The sequence below is a fragment of the Pecten maximus genome, chromosome 12 (genome assembly GCF_902652985.1).
Source record: "Pecten maximus chromosome 12, xPecMax1.1, whole genome shotgun sequence".
Lineage (NCBI taxonomy): Eukaryota > Metazoa > Mollusca > Bivalvia > Pectinida > Pectinidae > Pecten > Pecten maximus.
Window position 1 is genome coordinate 25711858 of NC_047026.1, and position 24584 is coordinate 25736441.

Sequence of the window (24584 nt, forward strand, 5' to 3'; positions counted from 1 at the left end):
GGAACTACCACAATGACAATGTTGTCACAAGCTGTACCAATGCTAGGTCTTCCTTATCTTTGGCATCGTCTATCACTGCGTCCGGAATGTGTTATTTTTTCGGTGAGAAAGTTAGTTGTGTGTGGGATATTTTTTAGAGTTGTTTTCCTGAATCCTCTATTTTTGTCCGATGACTCTTTCTATGAAGGACATGGGGGCAGCTGTACCCTAAATCATCTAGTATACTGTAAGGGAATTAAATGCAATTAGAAATTGCCTGGTTTACTACTGAAATAAAAGCGAAAAAATGGCGAGGGTACTAAATGACAGAGTGGTTCCCTATCTATCAATTATAACATTGTCACTTTCTGTAACACCTTTTATTTACCCGAAGTAAACTTGGCATTTTCTTATAGCAATTTCTTTTCCTTTCAGTAGAAACTAACCCACACTAATCTTACCTCTGTAAAATGTTGCGATTATGAAGGAAGTAGGCACTATGACTGAGCTGTAACGACGTGGTTAATACTATCATGCTGATGTCATGTCAGTGTGGGTTTTCTATATATATGTTGCAATGACGAGATCAAACTTTTTACCAAAAATGATTATGTATTTGAGTACTTTTGGTTGAAATTCCCGTCATTAAACATATAAAACAGATATTAGCTATAGTTCGATCCTTCCTCTATCCTCGTTAGCCGGTGTTTTTTCTCCGGGTACTCCGGCTTTCCTCCACCTCCAAAACCTGGCACGTCCTTAAATGACCCTGGCTGTTAATAGGACGTTAAACAAAAACAAACCAAACCAAAACCTCGTTAGCCATTTGGAAGTTCACATTTTGAGATACTAACATGATATTTCTATTTTTAGAAACACCGTGTTAATGTTTCGTTTTCGATTCATATCTAATACAAAAATTAAGGACCTTTGGTTCCGTTATCGGTATAACATCATGTAGACCTCGCCAAAGGTCCATAATTGCCGAGAAAAATATCAAATCTCGTCAAATCATGATGTTTACATAAAAAGGCGAAAGTACAAGAATTATGAAATACGTTTTATTTTTATTTATTTATCTTTTTTAGAGGACGAAAGATTCCATGCATACACGTAGGATATTCGCCTAGTGTACACAATGATGAACCCCAAACAAGAATGCAAATACAAAATGTACCAGCTTATTACATGTGACTGATATGGGAAGTATGTATTTAGAGATTAGAATTACATTTGTATGTGTCATGTCGGCGAGAAATATCTATCATTATTAAAATCTGTATGCTATCGTGAATCATGGAACATGTCCATTCCGTAATGTTATTATGACCTCTCGAATCTAAAAAAAAAAATACATTATGTAGCAAGCACTGATGGCATATGGTGATTCATAACGAAATGGACAAGGCGTCAACCGTTCAAATAAAACGTATACATATATCTACTTCAAATTAAAAAAGGCAAAGGAACCGACCGAAAATGTTTTAAACATCCCAGCTCGGCGTCAGAATGTGTCTTTAGTAAAAACAGTGTTATTTATGGGCTAGAGAAGGCAATGATAGTGAAACTACAGACCCTCGAATCAGAGAGCGCCAACGTAAATCCATTTGTGCATGTGCCATTCCCCCCTCCAGCCGCCCTCCTACTCCTCGCCGACTCTACACGTACATTACATGAGCTGGGAACAGCATCTGCAGCATTTATAGATGTTTATCAATCTGCTGACAGTAGGACAGAAAACATACAAAGTCAGGTTTTAATGTAGGCATTCGATATCGTGTACAGGTGAAAATCTCAATGATAAAAGTAGATAAGACGATACCTACTTTATCGTTGTAAACCTATACGGCCGATATAAACTTGATTGTGAAAGTTTAACAAGCTCGGGTACCTATCTAACTACCACCGAATCTGATTGGTCAACCTCGCTCTGGGCTGCAGATTTAAAATCCAATATTTCATTTGTGTACTTTATAGGTACCTAGCGGAGCTTCAGACTCGGTGTTGGTCATTCCATTAAAGCTCGGCCGTCTGTACACAGGTACCCACTAAAGTTTGCAGTCCAAGTTTCGGAGCGCTTGAAAGCGTTTTACTTTTGTCAAATAATATTAGGATTTTCGTGCAGAAGAGAAATACATAATGGCCAAGCCTGAGTTACCCAGGGGTTACCTCGGAGCCCAACCGAAATTCGGAGAGTTTGGATTATGCACCCATAGCCACAAGGATCCTGACGTCGTGTTAACCGGAAATGAGGTAAGTCTCCTTCAGATAGTCATTACCTCTGTACAACGGAACCCTGTCTTATCAGCAAGTATCGTGATACATAAACATTTTAGTAGGAATCCACTTCAGTGTCTCCAATTTCATTTCAATTATATGCACGGTTATCAATTTTTAAAAACAAATTTCATGATGCAGATGTATTAGAAATCATCGCATAATGATATATCTCTTAGTAACTTTATTCATTGAAAGCTTCGAACTATATAATGACACTCCTTTGAAGCTCTTGACGCTTAAATGAATTAAATTGTCGATGAACCGTAAGACAATACAAAAACAACCTATCAAAGCCAATAAAATAACAAAATTCCTTAAAGAACTAAATCGTCCATAGGACAGCGAGCAGATTTGATTTCGATTGAAACATATTTCATTGTTAAATATAACAACAGGAATAGGACACACGTTTTCGCAGATTTTAGCGAACAGAAATGATTCTAAGAAACTTAATAAGTCAACTATTGACTAAATGTCGATAGCGACACCCCTCTACTCTCATCATATCGTTTATAATGAAGTCCATTTAGAATGGCCAAATCCGCAGTAGGACTAGGCCATTTTGAGTATACTTCTAGTGTCTTTCAAATTTATTTGCATGCATAACAGTTAAAGCGATTTGTCAATAATGTGATATTCAATTATTGCGAAACACATTTCAACGTTAGTCTGTTTGCATATTGCGTATACAACTTTTTGTCAATAACGTAATCTTCATTGTGAATAGAGATATGTACGATTTGATATTGCAAATGTTGTCTGTGTGAATAACACTCGCAACATGTTCATGGTGTATGAATTCTCAAATTGCGAATACCGTGTAAGAATTACTTTCTTTGAAGTAAAAAAGGGAAAATTCGAGTGAATTCCCGAAATAGCAACACCCGGGCCCGAAACCCTGACGACATTACGTGTATACAACCGGGCCCGAAACCATGACGACATGGCGTGTTTACAACCGGGCCCGAAACCATGACGACATTACGTGTATACAACCGGGCCCGAAACCCTGACGACATTACGTGTATACAACCGGGCCCGAAACCATGACGACATTACGTGTATACAACCGGGCCCGAAACCATGACGACATTACGTGTATACAACCGGGCCCGAAACCCTGACGACATGGCGTGTTTACAACCGGGCCCGAAACCCTGACGACATGGCGTGTTTACAACCGGGCCCGAAACCATGACGACATTACGTGTTTACACCTGGACTCGAAACCATGACGACATTACGTGTTTACAACCGGGCCCGAAACCCTGACGACATGGCGTGTTGACAACTGGGCTCGAAACCATGACAACATTACGTGTTTACAACCGGGCCCGAAACCATGACGACATGGCGTGTTCAATTCACACGTTATGGTTTTCTCTTAATCAGTGTTGTATGGCTAATCATTTCTATTACAAGCAACATATTCCCCACACCACATCATTTGATAGAACACACCACCTCATTTGATAGAAATTAAAAAGACAATAATGAAAGATGATAACACTAAGATTTTGTTTCATGAAATAAAGTATTTTTGGGAGAAACGTGCATCGCGCATTCATATAGTAATTTTACACTCAGATGGAATAGATTTTAACAGACCTAACGGCATGTTTCCCCGATCAAATAACCGTTTGTCGAGTAAGAATGTTAACATTAGCATGAACGGATCACTACCATGAGAGACGTAAATATTATCTCATTAAACGTAGCACAAAGTTTTTATTCAATATTATTTAATCGAGGAACTTGCTCATTTATGACACCAGTAAATTCACCGACATGGAGTATGTTTTACATCAGCATATTTTGCATTGGTCTTCTAAAAATATACCGAGGCGCGAAAATGAGAGTATCAACACTGATGATAATGATAATGGTGAAAACAATGGTTTACCGCAAGCTTGTACATAGACAGAGCCAAGTGACGTAGGCTTTACGCACATTTCTACCACAATTCGCCATCGTGCTTTATCACTTACCAAATTATCTCGTCATTAGCAAACCTTGGCCAGCCACCCTCATGCTGAAAGTTCGTAAGATTGGATGAAAGAGGACTATACATGTAATAATGTAGTCATGCTTTTTATATAAGGTGTAGAATGTGTCTGTTTACGTGTCTACCGCGCGTGCTTCTATTTTTAGTTTTTATGCATCATAACTTGTAACGAAACAATCACATGTATATGTCTGTGTCATAATTGACATTTCCGATTTTATCTTGATTTCAACAATGCGAAGGTGCCAAATGCTTTTGGCAAGCAACTCTACGACACTGCCGAATCAGAGTGACTACTACAGCTGTACAGCCAGCGAGACCACTACAATATTACCTTTGTATATAAGATACCGATATACCAGTGTTAACAATGTGAACTGTTTTATTACTGTTTAACTCTCTAGTGTTTGGTAATATTTTGTTGATAGCATTTAACAACTTAAGATTAAAATCGTTAAAGATTAACAGCCAACTGCAAAAGGCCATGACACATGTACAAATGTTGGTAGTTTCGGTAAAATGTTTATTCTTGGAGGTTTTTGCTATACGATATCGATACATTGTCGGCGGCTGAAAACTGTTTTACCAGTCGGTTTAGGGTTTCCGTAAAAATGCGTCCAAGTAAAAGAACTTCTGGAACGGAAATGTTTACCCGGCGTTACGAAATATTTTGTAAAGATACGTCAGAACCTTAGAGACTTGCCAACCCGATACAGTAAAGCACGCAGACTGATAGCTGTCGTCTCTCACTCTGGTACCAAGTCCGCAAAGGACTACACCCTGTGACGGGTTTTTTTTTTCTTTCTCGGATATGATTTAAACAAATTGCCGAGCTAGCGATACGATTCTCCGGGAGAAAACCAGATTGCCAGTATCAATACACAAGGATAGCGGAAGTCTGTCTGTATCTTAGTTAATGATGCAGCACATGTTCAGGAAGTAAATGTAAACTCCTCGGGGTGGGAGGAGGAGGAGGAGGAGGAGGAGAGGAGGAGAAGGAGGAGGCAACTGTAGCTTGTGTGGTAGACCACTTTGGTAGAACCACAATGTGTCCGTTTCTGGTGGAGTGTTTTATATGGCCGGGAAATGTCGCAACACTTCATATGTCAAGGCAGGAAGGTTTCATTTTCTTTATGACTTGAGCTGTGCAATTATCGATATACATAAAAAGCGAGATAGAGAAAGAAATTCAATAGAGATGTCTCACTTTAGAATTGGTACGTTATATGATTCCTTAATGAGATAAACATGGTTATCAACGGTCGTTACCACAATCGACTTGTATGGCAGAAATCAGGACATATGATTCTCTTAAAACACTTCTCGTTATTTAATACAAACCTTACGGGTTTCAGTTTCGGTGTAGAATTTTGCTAAAACGCCGTCGTCTGGTACTATATTACGAACTGTATTAACCGAATTTGACCCTACATTTCGCATCCGTAAACTCTAAATACTCATTTTAACATTTTCATACAGTTTCCCTTGACAGTATTCAATTATATCCCGAAATAAACAATATTACAAATGATCGCCGCCATCTTGTTACATGTAAATATAGCTACATCCGTTAGCCGCTTACGGAGATGCCTATTGGTTGGTCATATCGTCGTATCAGCATACACTATGGTGCTTACTTGAATGAGTTCACTGAAGGACTATTTTGTAGCTCAAATTCACAGAAATATCGTGTCGCAGATGAATTGGGAAGAGTAACAATTCTCACATATATTGGCATTCCGCGTAATATCTCTCCCGGATCATTAAACTGACACCGGGTTAGGATTGTCCTATGCATCCTGTTCAGAGTTTCAAACAGTTAGCACCAACCGCTGTTTCAATGACTTTGGTGTGACACGGCCGGGGGAAATAACATGTCTTACAGACTTAAAGTAAGGCAGTATGGAGGGGAAAATAAGGAAGAAAATATGTTCCTACGAATTTTTCAATTAAGAATGCAATTGATTTAAACATGGTTTATTTATTGTCCACAGTAAAAAATGGATAAGAGACATGTTCGTGCAACTTACGGGTTCTTTTCCATAAATACAACATTTCCAATTTAATCTACATCACGTGACATGCATTATTTTGGACAGCTATTCTAAGTCCATTAACCTGCAGAATGTCGCATTAGCGCAAGCACGCGCGAAAATTTGTAAACTAGTCTTTAATTAACATTGTAAACGGAAACTTTGTAAGCACGATTGTTCTGTCAAGAAATGAGGTGTATCCCAATTACTTCGTGTAAACGGTAACAGAGGTAACAGCCTGCTGCCGTTACTTCTCATCATTTTTATTTGTCCATAATTAATTGAAATTAGCCGAACAAAACGCGTATAGCTACGCGGTACTATACACACGACAGTACCCCATACCTGGTTTAAACAGGTGCAGGATTCCACATAAAAACCTCAGAAATACTATACATTCTGTACTTTCATGGACTTACTCGTACCTCTCTTTGGGTCCGGGCTTAAAACTTGATAAGTATTATTCGTGTATCCAGTCTAGTGAAATTTGATTTGTTATGTAATAATGTCATAAAATCTTTTATATAATCTTCATGAAAAATTGATGCTGAGAAACTGATAAAAGATTTTTTTTTCTTGATATTTTTTATTCTATTACAAAAAATCCTTTTATTTATTATTATACCATTATTTGGCCACAACAGATAACCTGAACTTCTTAGCCGAATTTAATTTCAACGGGAATATTTCCTCTTATGTAAGCACACCAAACACATGGCCAGGTCAGAGGTAGTTCACCAGAGAGCGGTTAAAACGCTGGATTATGTCTATCTGAACTTGTCATAACACATATCGGCCGATTCCGCAAAGGCTCCGACTGTCGACAGTCCAATTATTTCAGAAACAAGCTATATTTGAGTGGCGATGCAGAAGGATGGTCAAGGTTATTTGTAATTTGACGATCTTGTGTACTTGTATTAAGTATACTTTAAATATAATATGCATTCAACGTGGTTTTCGGATAGAAGCTGAAGTATATACACCAATGTTTACTGACGACATGTACATTATTCTGAGGATCCTATCCAACCTACAAAAGTAACCCAGCCTTAATTCAAAGAGAGTTAGGCCAGATACATCCTATAATTATTAATTAGGCAATGTTGATTCCTGTTTTATTTATGAATGAACTGTCTGTAGATTATAGACAACAAACCTACACACTAAACACTTCTGAAATATAGAGGAAATCACACTTATAGTACTGTGTTTTAGTAAATTAAATAAAAATTTCAGTTTCCAGATAAAATGCATCCAAATTCATTTTTCAAGAGATGAGATAATACAGCGTTAGTTGTAGTTTTGTACACTTTATCTGTGACGTCACAGCCTCGGTCTGTTTGAGGTTTGGACTACGTCATAAGACACGTGTATATATGCCATTTTCATTGACACTGATGCATGTTTGTATCTACGATGCGGAACGGCACGAGGCACTACCACACATTTATTAGACTTCAATTGGAGTTTTATCAAAGTAATATGATTGAATAGAATTCTGGAGGGCCCTTGCTCTGAAGTCAGTCAACATTTTAGAAAGCTTTATTCTTTAGCGAAGTTGTCCGACAAATCATGTATAGCCCAGACATGAAGTTGGGAACTTTGAGATGGGTAATGCATCTTTTACGACAGTAGACTGTCTTAGTTTAGTAAATAAACACTATTCAACGAGATGCTCCCTGTCCTTCAACCTAACCAGACTTTAGGAATATGCCTATCTTGTGAAACTCGCCAAATCTGTACAGAAATTATTTGTGTTCCTTGTTTTATGACTTTTCATCATTTCAACGTGAATTCACATAAAAGAATGATATGTATCTGACTCACACAGATCGAGTTTCCCAGGTGTTTCCCAAACAAGGACAGAGGCGAGAGGCCAAGCAGAGACGAATTAACACTATCTAGTCACAATAACTGCATTGCATAATAGTTCATTTTAGTTTTTTGTAATTTGAAGGCTGTATATTTTGATAGGACAGATAGCACATTACCTCCTGTGGGGTAGGACAGATAGCACATTACCTCCTGTGGGATAGGACAGATACTACATTACCTCCTGTGGGGTAGGACAGATACCACATTACCTCCTGTGGGGTAGGACAGATACCACATTACCTCCTGTGGGATAGGACATATACCACATTACCTCCTGTGGGATAGGACAGATACCACACTACCTCCTGTGGGGTAGGACAGATACCACACTACCTCCTGTGGGGAAGGACAGATACCACATTACCTCCTGTGGGATAGGACAGATACCACACTACCTCCTGTGGGGTAGGACAGATACCACATTACCCCCTGTGGGGTAGGACAGGGACAGATACCACATTACCTCCTGTGGGGTAGGACAGATACCACATTACCTCCTGTGGGGTAGGACATATACCACATTACCTCCTGTGGGATAGGACAGATTCCACATTACCTCCTGTGGGGTAGGACATATACCACATTACCTCCTGTGGGGTAGGACAGATACCACATTACCTCCTGTGGGGTAGGACAGATACCACATTACCTCCTGTGGGGTAGGACAGATTCCACATTACCTCCTGTGGGGTAGGACAGATTCCACATTACCTCTGTAGGACAGGGACAGATACCACATTACCTCCTGTGGGGTAGGACAGATTCCACATTACCTCCTGTGGGGTAGGACATATACCACATTACCTCCTGTGGGGTAGGACAGATACCACATTACCTCCTGTGGGGTAGGACAGATACCACATTACCTCCTGTGGGGTAGGACAGATTCCACATTACCTCTGTAGGATAGGACAGATACCACATTACCTCCTGTGGGGTAGGACAGATACCACATTACCTCCTGTGGGGTAGGACAGATTCCACATTACCTCTGTAGGATAGGACAGATACCACATTACCTCCTGTGGGGTAGGACAGATACCACATTACCTCCTGTGGGGTAGGACAGATACCACATTACCTCCTGTGGGATAGGACAGATACCACACTACCTCCTGTGGGGTAGGACATATACCACATTACCTCCTGTGGGGTAGGACAGATACCACATTACCTCCTGTGGGGTAGGACAGATACCACATTACCTCATGTGGGGTAGGACAGGGACAGATACCACATTACCTCCTGTGGGATAGGACAGATACCACATTACCTCCTTTGGGGTAGGACAGATACCACATTACCTCCTGTGGGGTAGGACAGATACCACATTACCTCCTTTGGGGTAGGACATATACCACATTACCTCCTGTGGGGTAGGACAGATACCACATTACCTCCTGTGGGGTAGGACAGATACCACATTACCTCCTGTGGGGTAGGACAGATACCACATTACCTCCTGTGGGGTAGGACATATACCACATTACCTCCTGTGGGGTAGGACAGGGACAGATACCACATTACCTCCTGTGGGGTAGGACAGGGACAGATACCACATTACCTCCTGTGGGGTAGGACAGATACCACATTACCTCCTGTGGGGTAGGACAGGGACAGATACCACATTACCTCATGTGGGGTAGGACAGGGACAGATACCACATTACCTCCTGTGGGGTAGGACAGGGACAGATACCACATTACCTCATGTGGGGTAGGACAGATACCACATTACCTCCTGTGGGGTAGGACAGATACCACATTACCTCATGTGGGGTAGGACAGGGACAGATACCACATTACCTCCTGTGGGGTAGGACAGATACCACATTACCTCCTGTGGGGTAGGACAGGGACAGATACCACATTACCTCCTGTGGGGTAGGACAGATACCACATTACCTCCTGTGGGGTAGGACAGATACCACATTACCTCCTGTGGGGTAGGACAGATACCACATTACCTCCTGTGGGGTAGGACAGATACTACACTACCTCCTGTGGGGTAGGACAGATACCACATTACCTCCTGTGGGGTAGGACAGATACCACATTACCTCCTGTGGGGTAGGAAAGATACCACATTACCTCCTGCGGGGTAGGACAGATACCACACTACCTCCTGTGGGGTAGGACAGATACCACATTACCTCCTGTAGGGTAGGACAGATACCATATTACCTCCTGTGGGGTAGGACAGATACCACATTACCTCCTGTGGGGTAGGACAGGGACAGATACCACATTTCCTCCTGTGGGGTAGGACAGATACCATATTACCTCCTGTGGGGTAGGACAGATACCACATTACCTCCTGTGGGGTAGGACAGATACTACACTACCTCCTGTGGGGTAGGACAGATTCCACATTACCTCCTGTGGGGTAGGACAGATACCACATTACCTCCTGTGGGGTAGGACAGATTCCACATTACCTCCTGTGGGGTAGGACATATACCACATTACCTCCTGTGGGGTAGGACAGATACCACATTACCTCCTGTGGGGTAGGACAGATACCACATTACCTCCTGTGGGGTAGGACAGATTCCACATTACCTCTGTAGGATAGGACAGATACCACATTACCTCCTGTGGGGTAGGACAGATACCACATTACCTCCTGTGGGGTAGGACAGATTCCACATTACCTCTGTAGGATAGGACAGATACCACATTACCTCCTGTGGGGTAGGACAGATACCACATTACCTCCTGTGGGATAGGACAGATACCACACTACCTCCTGTGGGGTAGGACATATACCACATTACCTCCTGTGGGGTAGGACAGATACCACATTACCTCCTGTGGGGTAGGACAGATACCACATTACCTCATGTGGGGTAGGACAGGGACAGATACCACATTACCTCCTGTGGGATAGGACAGATACCACATTACCTCCTGTGGGATAGGACAGATACCACATTACCTCCTTTGGGGTAGGACAGATACCACATTACCTCCTGTGGGATAGGACAGATACCACATTACCTCCTGTGGGATAGGACAGTACCACATTACCTCCTGTGGGATAGGACAGATACCACATTACCTCCTGTGGGATAGGACAGATACCACATTACCTCCTGTGGGGTAGGACAGATACCACATTACCTCCTGTGGGATAGGACAGATACCATATTACCTCATGTGGGATAGGACAGGGACAGATACCACATTACCTCATGTGGGGTAGGACAGATACCACATTACCTCCTGTGGGGTAGGACAGATACCACATTACCTCCTGTGGGATAGGACAGGGACAGATACCACATTACCTCCTGTGGGATAGGACAGATACCACATTACCTCCTGTGGGGTAGGACAGATACCACATTACCTCCTGTGGGGTAGGACAGATACCACATTACCTCCTGTGGGATAGGACAGGGACAGATACCACATTACCTCATGTGGGATAGGACAGGGACAGATACCACATTACCTCATGTGGGGTAGGACAGATACCACATTACCTCCTGTGGGGTAGGACAGATACCACATTACCTCCTGTGGGATAGGACAGGGACAGATACCACATTACCTCCTGTGGGATAGGACAGATACCACATTACCTCCTGTGGGGTAGGACAGATACCACATTACCTCCTGTGGGGTAGGACAGATACCACATTACCTCCTGTGGGGTAGGACAGATACCACATTACCTCCTGTGGGATAGGACAGATACCACATTACCTCCTGTGGGGTAGGACAGATACCACATTACCTCCTGTGGGATAGGACAGATACCACATTACCTCCTGTGGGATAGGACAGATACCACATTACCTCCTGTGGGGTAGGACAGATACCACATTACCTCCTGTGGGGTAGGACAGATACCACATTACCTCCTGTGGGATAGGACAGGGACAGATACCACATTACCTCCTGTGGGGTAGGACAGATTTCTCTATGTATTCCACGTGTACGCTACTGATTTTAGAACAGTAAAGACAACAAAACACGATTCAATCCAGAGCGTCTTTACAACATGGTCCCGCTTTCAATTTGGTAGTTTAGCCGCTCCCTAGATTTTTTTTTGTCATGACAGAACTAATGATCACAATATTTCTTTTGTTAATATTTTGAAATATTCTTCTGTTATGAATGTTCAAGTATAAGAAAGCTCGGGAAATTTATGTAAGATTATCAAATTTATTAAATTGACAAAGTCTGTTCTCCTGTGTAAATAAAATACTACAATATATGCTGTTCTGAACACACCAATATATGTATATTATGTTAATAAATTGTATGAGAAATAAATGAATCTTGAATCTTAAAATTTGATAGGCATTGATACATGTAACATTTCGTGGTCTGTGTTGGCACAATGGTAACACAGTTGCTTTTCACCTAGGCGGTCGGTGTTCGATTCCCCGATCCGACGTGAAAAGGTATGGAGTCACGTGCCCGACCACGTGAGTCTCACCGAGTATTCCGGTTCCCTCCCACTAAGGCACTTTGCTTCCATCCGGACAAACAAGAGTGATTGATTTAAGTTGATTTAACTTGTTTCGGAATCGTTGTAAAATATATAAAGTCTATTTTTAAATTTCTTTAGCCACTTCGGTTATTCTATCTACTTATTAGTAATAATTAAAGCGCTACTATACGATTATTTCTATGTATTATGACATCACATTTTCCAGACAAGCTTTCAGATCCTATATTCTTCAACGTGATATTTACATGGACTTTGATTCTCAAATGGCACAGAGTCATCGAGTATATATCAAATCGTTAGATCCGAGTTAATGATATACCACTTATGTGTCGTTATGTTTGCCATACAATGTACCTTAATTATGGTGTTGTATTAAGAGATGTCACCATTTAAGGTTGAGCTACCTGACAAAATCTATATCTGTGTAGTTACGTTTCATTGTGACAACACTACACCAATTGCAAGGGTCGAGCCTTATATGTAATGACCGAGATGTTGGTCGGGCCTTGTCGAAATTGGCCGAGATGTTGCTCGAGCCTTGACGAAATTGGCCGAGATGTTGCTCGAGCCTTGACGAATTAGACCGAGACATTGTTCGGATCTTGGCGGCAGTGTACCAACCCCGTTTTATTAAAATGGATTTGTGACAACTAATGACGCAATTGGATGCGACTAGGATATGTGTACTTTATATACCAGTAAATATTATCAGAGGACAAGACATGGGTGAGATATCGGCAATGTTTCCCCGACTGCTATTGACACTTACAGAGACGTCCTTACACGCAGACCCTGGCTATCTTATCAGGGTGGAACGTTCAACCAAACTTGTGTATTCAATCTGAAAATTAATCACGACATATTTCATATATGAATCATCAGTTTAGACTTCACTGAGAAGGTTTGATATAAAACAAATCGATCTTGTCTCCCTTATCGTACTGGTCAATATCTGTGTTTGACCTGTGGTCAGTTTGGTCAATGACCGTATAAACATGTCGATATAATGGCGGACGTGTGTCTGACTCCGAGTCCGGCTAATCACGTTCTTTGGTATCTTACAAATGTCAATAAGAGATTTGTCGGACAGTAGATTCACCTCGCTCATCACGTCTGTACATCTTCACACCTTTTGTTACTAGCGCGCGATAACAGAGAATGTGAGCACGTGTTCTACAGGTATAGATAGGTGAGGTGAGTTCGATCAGCTCGCTGAAGCCCGTGAGCTATAAATAGGAGACAACTCGCCCGACATAAATCCTGATAAACTCTCACTTTTCGACAATCTTGAATCGTTTTTGATGCTTAATTTGTTACTTTTTGATTAAAACATATTTCATCATGATTAAACAAAAGCATTGGACACGAAATATATCCAAGATGATATATGATCTTACTACAATGTCAGGGTGCACTATGCAAATGATAAGGTATTTGACCATTTTTTTGTCATTCATAGAATCACTAATAGTGATTGATACACTCATTGATTAAGGTATTATCAAAGTTGTGTATCCACATGAAAATCTCCCATAGTCACACTGTCCGAGCATCGCACTCGAACGCACCAACTGTTACAAATTGGCCGATTCCGTCAACGCTTTGATTACAAACGGGTTTGCCGATATGTTGCGATTTATCGAAACATTGTGTCAAACAGAGCCGAATTAACGAAATAAATCTATTAAAAGCAGTTGAGCAAGTAGCTAGCATAGCGATCTGTATTCCAACACAAAAACCTCTTCCCTACATGTTCATACTGTATACATTATAATGTATACCTATGATATTGCTCATTCTACACTATCTACTTTCTGATATTAAATAAAACATCATTCATTAACGTATAATTGTGTAATATAGCCCCATTGTCAGAGATAATATTGTAAGTTACGTATGATTATAGTTACTGACCGTGTATAACATGTTGCGGTGATTTTGAATGCGTAACTGTAAGAGATGAAAACAACATTCAAGAAACAATGTGTTAGTTACTTAAAGACAGACGATATATTATAGCTCCGTTATCAAAAGACGATGGAACGAGCGATAGCGCTAAGAGGGTGAGTCTGTTCATGTAAGTAAAACGCTCGTAAACTTATGAATAGACACTCAGATAGATAATAAATTATGAAAATGTACATATGGGAAAGCTGATAGTTAGATGAAGTACGCCCTGACAGTGTGAGGTGTGCTTCTGCTGCCCATTAGCCCTATGTGCTGACACCGATAAGAAAAGTGTTTATTTATCTTAAACTACAAAATCTAGGCTTTTTTTTTGTTAAATTTTGATATTTTTAAAATTTCATTTAGCCTGTGTGTTACTGATTTTCTTTAAAAAAATAATTTGAAGAACTACAGGACAAACGAGATATAACGGAGTACATTTATAACTCGGCATTACTGTTGTACACGTACATATTTGGCGCTGAAATTTAGCTTATTAGCGGAAGTAATTACAATAATTAACTGGCGCATCCAGTATAAACACAACAGCTAAAATCACATTACCACTCTAATAACAGCTCTCAGTATTAGATCACGATATGCCGGTAATGCCCGGAATCAAGCGTGACGGAATTTGCCGAGTTAAATTTGAATGTTGCTTGAAATGCATAAATGTACAGTTTGGATATCAGATACGTGTATCGATCACAACATCATAAAGAATGGTTCTTTCCCTAATTTATTGATGTTCGTTAACCTTTTTCGCCCTTCCAGACGAAGGAATGGAGGAAATTATCACTCGCCCAACTATAACACACGGCGTTGGCTCTATCACATGGATCCTAATGTATAAACTTTTTTCTAAGCTGTGCTGCCGTCTCTCTTGTACGACCACGTTGGGAGGTATACTGTCAATTAGATGGACGCATTACCTGATGAGTTTGTAATTCTGTAGTTCATTTTAAATCCATTTACCGAGGATTTATTTCACATACACATTTACCCGCGTAAGTTATATGCCCGCGATCATATTAGATATCCAAATCCGCTCCGAGTAGGATTGGATTCATCATACCACCTACCGACACACAATTACAGACAAGCTGAGAAGCACCATGTTCTCCTTCAGAACATTCACTCATCTCTCAAGTATACATCTAAATACAGCGCTTATCATGGAGTCTTGAATGGATATTAAGTGTTTACTCAATCATACAAAAAGTTATATCTGAAAACAAAGATATTTCAGACGGATAAATTATTGTAAATATTATATTTACAGACTTAAAATAGCATTTTTTTTATCATCAACTTATTTTAAAACATGACATTAATTACAGACGGTGGCGTATATACGTGGTACAACAAAATCATTCTGATTGTAAGACTTCTCAACACTAAGGTCATATAGAGATGTCACTCTCCAATGATGGCACTTCTGACGGACTCTTTTATAGCGCTATCACACTGAACTGCCACGCCTGAATTCGGTATTATGCCATCCTTCTCAGTCACATATAACACGGATAAAACACATTTTACTATCAACTTTAAATCCGAATGTCAAGCAGAGAGTACCAATGTTATGGACTCTGGTTGGATACAGCAGGACATTATTCATATGACGTAGATATATTGCTGAGACAGATTATAACAATGGCATCTCGTTCTTTATATTGTCCAATGTCTTTGACAAATTTGTCTTGGCTACATTACCATTTCAGAATGACAGAGAGACAGTGACAGGCTGTGTCCCACATTATCTATGCGTTTCTTTTAATTTTCATAGAATACTCTTCCCTTCCCCACAGCCTAGGCGTCTGCTTCTGGTTAGTATTAATAGAAAAAAAAAATTAAACCCTAGTCAATAAGTTCACTTTCGTTCTTTTTACTTCAGGAATAGATCATGACAAATTGATGGTTCAATGACCCGCACTTTATGGATAAAACGAAAAGACGAGTTTGATACTTTGAAGTAGATCAAACAAATTTCATGGTCGCGGTAGCGTTAGATTCACTGGTGTTGAACTTCGTTGTTTCTCCTCTGTTATCTTCAAAAGAAACGCATCAGTTTAGCGATTGGTCAGCTTTTCTGGCATCAATATAGCAACTCCCCTCTTGTCTTTCCATGACAATGTCAACACATGTAGTAATGTTTTTATTGGTTGTCTGACTCTGAGTGACTACATGTTTCTGATTGGTTGTAGAGTTGTAGGCATATGATTGGCTGTGAAACAACGTCACGGTTTTTATTGGCAGTCAGGCTCTGAATGACTACATGTTTCTGATTGGTTGTATAGTTGTAGGCATATGATTGGCTGTGGGACAACGTCACGATTTTTATTGGCTGTCGGACACCAAGTGACAATTTGTTTTGTTGATTCTCTGGGAGTTTCGTTTCTTGGAATTTTTGCTTCTGTCTAAAAATGGACTTTTTTGTTTAAACATATGTCGTAAAATATGTCGAGAGATCATACAATATGTGCCGATGCAGTTGGTATGTTGTTATAGGACACGTCCGTGAAGTTAGCTACCGAAAGGAATGTACAAAATACAAAAGGCACACAAGGTGTAAACACCATTCACTGTGAAGTTAGATACAGTATAGCCAATCCTAAACGGGGTATGAAGGTTAACAACAGACGAGGACTTAACGTCCTTGTTCCGGTTATAACCGAGCCTAGGACACAATAACAACAAACCCTAAGGACTCCCAATATTATAATCGCAACACATACATGTACATGTGATTTTCTTATTCAGGCACAAGCAGCCATGTTTTGAATGTTGCCGTTTCCCGTTCTTTTATCTAATACACAAACAGACATCTGCTGACGGTAACAGAAATGTTGACTGAGAGAAATATCTTCCTTGACAGCTAAACTTTTTTGGTAGAACATGTCAGGCGAGGAGAATGGGTGATAGACGAGGGAATTAAGATAAAGATAAATGGGCAGACGAAATGGGATGAGAAGAATTTGTATGTAGACAGACAGAATGAATGAAACTAGGTTCAAACAGAAATTAATACATGTCTGAATTCGGTTCCATACGCAAAATTCTGAATTCTGATGTTATGATGAGTCATGTTCTACTGGATTAAATGAAACATTTGCTTACCTAAACAAACTGTCTGTCGATGAAACGCTAACGGTCTGTTGTTTATTGTATACCAGCATTTAATACAGCCTGTATTTATAAACTACTAAACTATTTGAAGTTTAAGGCCGGGTAATGATGGCGATGCCAAACGGTGACGCTTAGTTCGCCAGTCAAGAACAATTCATTTTTGTTACCATGGTAACATTACGTAAAGCTATGAAGACACGATATACACGTGTGTGACGTTGTTCCTGTTGTATATCTTTTATGTAAATCGACCAATTATCAAAATACAATGAAAACAATTATCTACTCACTTTCTCAGTATAGAAGACAACTATATGTACTTCCGGTGTATCACATGGGCATTCCTGGGAATATACGTCATGACAAAGTCAAAGACACGCGACTAGCTGTTTGATATAATGTGATGCGTTTTTATTGATGTTTACGAATGACCAACAACCAAATTCAAAGAAGAATCAAACTGTTTGTATATAGTTTCATCCACAAGGTGGTAGTGACAGAGCCTTCGATTCCTCATTATAATATTTCATGGATTCAAAGTTTAGAGCGAAAGTGAACGTAACCATACTAGAGTATCGAGGATACATTACCTCGCGTGGCAGCAATATACTTCCGTAAGGTTGTGACTAATCGTACAAAGCACTAAGTTCTAAATTATATAATAGATAACTCCAATGACATAGAAAAATACAAAGTTTCAATGCTGTCGATTTTTTTAAATATTTTGTAGGTCGAAATCCAGTTTAAGATGGACCGGCTGGTGAAGGTGACTGGGAAATCTCATTCAGGTGGCCACCCTCAAAGAACACACAGAATGCATCTTTACCCAGACACAGGGAGATATAGTAAGCTTCCTCGTCCAAATACCAGAACCAGGCTACTATAAACTCCAAATATACGCTCTTCCGGTCACTGACGACAGCAAGACACTTCCTGGAGTGTTTAACTATCTTCTTAACTGTCCCGGTATTTCGAAACCCGTTCATCCCTTCCCGAAACAATACGCTCAGTGGAAGGAGGGCTGCTTTATCTACGAACCTCTGGTAATCACTAAAGATGCATTAAATTGCGGAGTGAATTTCCGAGCAGTCGTTCCTAACGCTAAAGCGGTGGCAGCGGTCGTCAACGAGGAGTGGACACAGCTTGACAACAAGGGAGGCAATCTATGGGAAGGAAAGGTCAAAGGTAGTGCGGAAAAGCTTACTCTGAACGCAAACTTCGGAGGAGAAGAATCAAAATATTCCACATTATTGGAATATTCCATGTAGATTTCAATAACTTTTGATAGAAAATAATTAATCAATTTAGAATCGAGGTATTTATAATAGACTGCTTCCGGAAGTGACACACTCTAGTGATTTGAATTGACTTTAGTGATTTTGCACGAGTATTTAATATGATCTAGTATGTTGAGTATACGTTCGTCAACGTAGCATTGAGATATGACTGGATATAGTATAACTGTTCAGCGCATGCCCAACGAACAATCAACAGTGTAGCGCCTTTGTCTATGTGACGCCATTTCCATGTCATATATAGGAAGTCGTGCTCAAGAGAAAATTCTGTCAACAAATTACATGATATAACACTGTTATCTTAATTTTCTATTAAATATCTACAAAATAACCTTGGATGTGGTCATCTATTTTACCTTTAATTATCCACCCTATATGAACTTGATGTGGTCCTGCATTTCCCTGTAAATATCTATCCCATGAACCTAAGCTTAAACCTTTATTTTACCTGTAAATACCTTCGAACGAACTTAAGTGTGATCTTGTGTTTTAAAAGGTAAATATTTACCCAATGAACTAGGCATGGCCTAAAATATTTACCAAAGTTAATAACCACGCTAAGTATTGTTATAAGTCCCCCACCGGCCCCTGCTAAAATAGTAATGGTAAGCTTTACCCAAAAACCCAGTAACTCAAACCGAGATATTGTGGTCTTTTATCATTGTGTGATGTTTGATCAAAATCCCTCAAGGAAAGATTCTGTTACAGTGCAAACAGAATTTGGCTTTACGCGCATGCATACAGAATGGTCGGATGGGACACCTAGCTATAGTCATCCGGTTTCACCTGTAGGGGATTAATAACTACCAAATAAACCCGGTATGAATATCTATATTACTTGTAAATATCAACACAAAAAGCCTAGTTTGAACCTCTTTTAGCATATGAACCTCTACCCAATGAACCGCTTTATATTTAAACTTGTACATACTCAGAATCTGTGATAGAAGGAATTGTTTTGCTTTGCATTACGGAGTTTAACGTCGTCGCAACAGTCAATGTCATATGAAGATGGATGTCAAGAAGACAGAAAGATCGGAAACCAATAACAGAAAAGACGAGTAGACAGAAGAGAAGAGAAATCAAGATCCCGATGATGGCATGACGGGATACATGATAGTAGGATGAATTGAAGTGTAAGAAATTCACGTTCAGTGCCAGCGCAGCTCATACTATAAGAACTTGGCACGAAGTACCAACCCGTGGTCCATAAAACTCGATATAGGTATCATGTATTTAATGCAAATATAAATACCGTGTGTTATAATATATCTTATTAATCACAGACATCTGCTTCTGGTAAGTATTTATAGAAAATAAACTAGCCCCCACCAACTTCTACTTAATCAACAAGGTGTAACACTTTAAAAGTCGGAAGTGGGATGTGAGCTTCGATTCACATTAAATTTAAGTTCAATCCGACTAGAATATCAAATGCACATAAACTACAGTAACGTGCCTTGGTGTAGAATCTTTTGTCGTGTGACAATGATTTAAAGATGAGAAAATGGATCAAAAGTGATCGTGAGAGCCGACGATGCATCGACTGTGGAATGGTAGTAGTCTGAATGATTGGTATGCAAGGGTCAGTCTGATTGGTCGACAGCTCTATAAACAATACTAACTATAATTGTCGACCAATCAAGTCTACTTCCGTTCCCCAGCCGATGCATCGTAGATATTTTTTTCTATTAATACTATCAAGAAACAGACGCCCGTGTATTAATGGACCATGAGTTATAACATATTATATTAATGGGTTTAAACATATCATATTAATGGGTTATCGTTATAACATATTGATTAATAGACCATGGGTTATAACATATTATATTAATGGACCATGGGTTATAACATATTATATTAATGGACCATGGGTTGGGTACCCTTTTTAGTCCCTCTACGCCACACCTCTACCTCCTCACCTTCATAGCCCAATGGCCTCATTAGTTTAAATGGTACTGATTATCTATCCGATTTAATAGAATGTACGTAGCTGGCGAGTCTATCATATGTTACCTACACTGTACTGGTATCCAAGGGGCCACGTAACATCAGGTGAGGGGGCCGCGTTAGCTAAGTCGGTTAGAGCGCCGGCCACGTAACATCAGGTGACGGTCTGAGGTGTGCGGTTCGACGCTCGCTATTGGTTGGTGTTTTTCGGTAAGCTGAGAAACGGGCCCCTATGTGATATTGTGGTTGTGTCTTTGAGCAAGACCATGAACCTTAATTTCTCTGGATGGCATGTGACTGGCCTCCCATATGTTTATCTGTGAGGTAGCCACCAACTATTACAATGATACCCAACCTCAAAATGACCCTGGATGTCCACGGGGTGATAAACAAAACAAACAAAGAAACTTCTGTACACTATCCTAGTAATCATTATACTAATATCCATCGCGTGCCGACACTATTTTAGTATCCATCCGCTACCTACTTTTCTTGTTAGTATCCAAGGAAATCTGTTCAACTATTTTTGGAAATTCCCTTTTCTCATTACGACTCAACTCTTTACCTCTAAAGAAAACAGACTCTCCATTTAGTCTTCCATACGAAAGTTTATCAAATTCAAGGCCATTAAGATAAATATGCATCGAGGTATTTATCTCTAAATCACTTTTGGGCCCTCCTCCCTAAGACCCCACGGTGTCAGCTACATTTTATACAAAACTCGTTCCCCTTCACTCAAGGATGCTCCAGACCAAATTTGTTGGTCCTCTTCACATTTGGACCAAATCCTTTCATTACTGCAGAAAAAGGATTCTTAAGAACTGGCTGTATTACCAGGGGAGGCACGCCTTCCAATTAATACAACATTGCACCTCCTTTGCTAAATAAGCTACATACTACATTTCATCAAAATCCATTCTGTAGTTCAGGACAAGTAGCGATTAAAAGGATTTACCTCAATTTCCCCTATTGGGCACCACATCTCCGGCCCTTAGGGTGACACAGCCTCCATTTACATTGTATATGCATTTCGATCCACTTTGGATACTTATGCTCCAGACAGAATTTGACCGACGTCCATTCAGCTGTTCAGGACGAGTAGCGATTTTACAGGTCCTTCATACCAGGTGAGCCAAAAACCGGGCCATTAACATAAAAATCTTCAATATTTGTTTACATTTAGTCATAAATCATCAAGAACAAGCAAACGCTTGAGACAGAGCAAAAACAATGACAAGTGAAAGTTTACAACTGTCAGACTATACATTTATAAATCTTCCATTTATATAAATGAAATAGACGAAAATTCATTTGAAGCATATTTCATGAATGTTTGATATAGAAACTAAACATGTAATGCCGGTGGATAGAAATGTTATTAAAGTTTGTCAATGCAGGATTTAAGGTTTTAAGGGATACAATAATGCCGTGGTTTAAGTCTTTGGAAAGTAACACGTTATTACTCGTAACCTGCCGGGGGTATCGCTCGTCCGCGTTGTTTTATCTTGTGGACAACATCTTTTGGAGCATTTCCATCAACGGTATAAATATCGACAGACAGATGATGGTTGAAGTTATTGTACAATGGGAGTTTTTTAGATAAAAGTATTGCCGAACTAAAGTAAAATCAGTAGAATGGGCAAGCTACCTCTGATAACGGATATCATGTGACATGTACTGATGTAGGAATACCAGGGACTGGTCACAGCTGTAACGTTTATTGAAGAAATATCAAAACTCTCGTATAAATCACGCCGTTATCATTCACCGGACATTGTTATCTTGTAAAATGAGATTTTGTATTTTCATATCAAAAACGCGTAGTTTTATCCGAACTAAATTGATAGTAAGGCGTTAATAGAAAATACGGAGACTTAGAAATCTGCCAATTGTAACCTCTTGGCCAATTCCGTAAAGACCCGGAATCAACCGACTTGACGGAAATCGCGGCCGTTGAGACGTTGACAAATGTGGATAGTGAACCCTGCATATAAATGCCATATGCAATCTATTTCACCTGATAAGTTCATCCCATGCAGTATATCTGATAGTTTATTTGCATTGACTCTTCTGATACACACAGTACTTCCCGTTTTTGTAAGACTTTAAACTTGCCTTAATTCTGATTTATGGTTAGCCGAGTTTGCATTCGATATTGACTCCTATTTTTAATTATGTCATCATTGAAGTTCTCTACATAATAAAACTGATTGTTTAGCTTTAAGGAGATATAACAGTTTCGGTTGTGGTGTATAACATCTCGCCACGCCCAAGTTTATGACAACAGTTTGGGGAGGATAAAAGGTATAAGTGACACTCATTCAAGGATCTTCTGAAGAATTACCAATTACATGCAAATCTTGACATGTACACAACCCCTGGACGAGACCTAACGGTCTTTATAGCACCACTAACACACACGTGTCGTTAAAAATGTATAAACATAACGTTGATGTATTTAGAAGGGTCTTTGACTGATAAGAAGTTAGCTCGTCTTATAATTGACGATAAATCCAGAGGTAGTCCAATAGTTGCTGTACCTAAAATAGAATGGAATGTAACATCGGTACGAATGAATTCGAAACACAATATCCTTGTTATATCGACAAAACAGCCGTGAATGCTACCATGTACTACGGACGTCTAAAAAACAACACTTTTGACAATATTCCGTCGAGGATCGAAATCAAAACATCCCGATCATTGACGGAATTAGCCGAGATGTTGCGATTTCTGAAGTCCAATGAGCAGCCATATTGTTGAATTATCAGCAAAAGCTCATAGGCGTTGACTTATTCACAAAATTTTAGACCTTTCTTATTATTTGATGTTGTGGAATCTTTCGATTGGCTTTATAATTTGGAGAAAGCATATCATTATAATGTATTGTCCAATGTTTTCGAAAAATATTATGGGTTTTTTCTCAGCGGCATCTCTGATTTCGTTAAGAAGGAATCGTGCTGCACCATAAAAATAAAACTGACAGACAATGTTCTCTTTGTAATCGTACTTTTTAAAGGACTGACATATCAGCTATGGTAATTGATTAGTCAGGTTTTATTTACGTTTTTACTTTTATTATCACAAGGCTAAACCCCAACCCATCGATATTGTCATGACATATTCCACAAGCGTCTAGCAAAAACATGTTATCTTGAGTAGTGCCCTTGAATGATGAATGTATCCAATACTTAAAGGGACTTTCATTCGTTTGAATAAAGTTTAGGTCGTCAAAATTAAAATTACTGGAAAATATGTATTTTTCCCAGTAGTAAAAGTTATTATCTTTACATTAATAATTAATATACTCTCAAGGTAAACCAAAGTTCTTCGAGTATTAAATCCCGAAAATTCTTAATTCGACCCGAAATATCACTAATAACCGCAAAGACATACGGTATTTGTATACGTTACGCCTTTTCCTTGTACATTTCGGCGTCAATTTCATTACATGTAGGCACAGACACTCTTATATTGTATTGTATTGTATTGGTCGGACATTGATTTCACCAATAGAAATTGTGCATGTTTCTGATGTCCGAACGAAGGAATGCCCTTTAAAGTGCGTCTCCGCTTCAATTTACATATTAGCCTATTGCACATGCACATGTACGCCGACTAGCA

At 39.7% G+C, this 24584-nt stretch overlaps 1 protein-coding gene across 1 annotated transcript; it reads left to right on the top strand.

Annotated features, from left to right (window-relative positions):
• Window positions 1–1648: 1648 nt before the first annotated feature.
• LOC117339183 lies at window positions 1649–19339 on the top strand. Its single transcript, XM_033900631.1, is given in 3 exon segments — window positions 1649–2232; window positions 18443–18484; window positions 18486–19339. Coding segments are annotated over 3 exon segments (651 nt in total). The 5' UTR covers window positions 1649–2118; the 3' UTR covers window positions 18981–19339.
• The last annotated feature ends 5245 nt before the right edge of the window (window positions 19340–24584 follow it).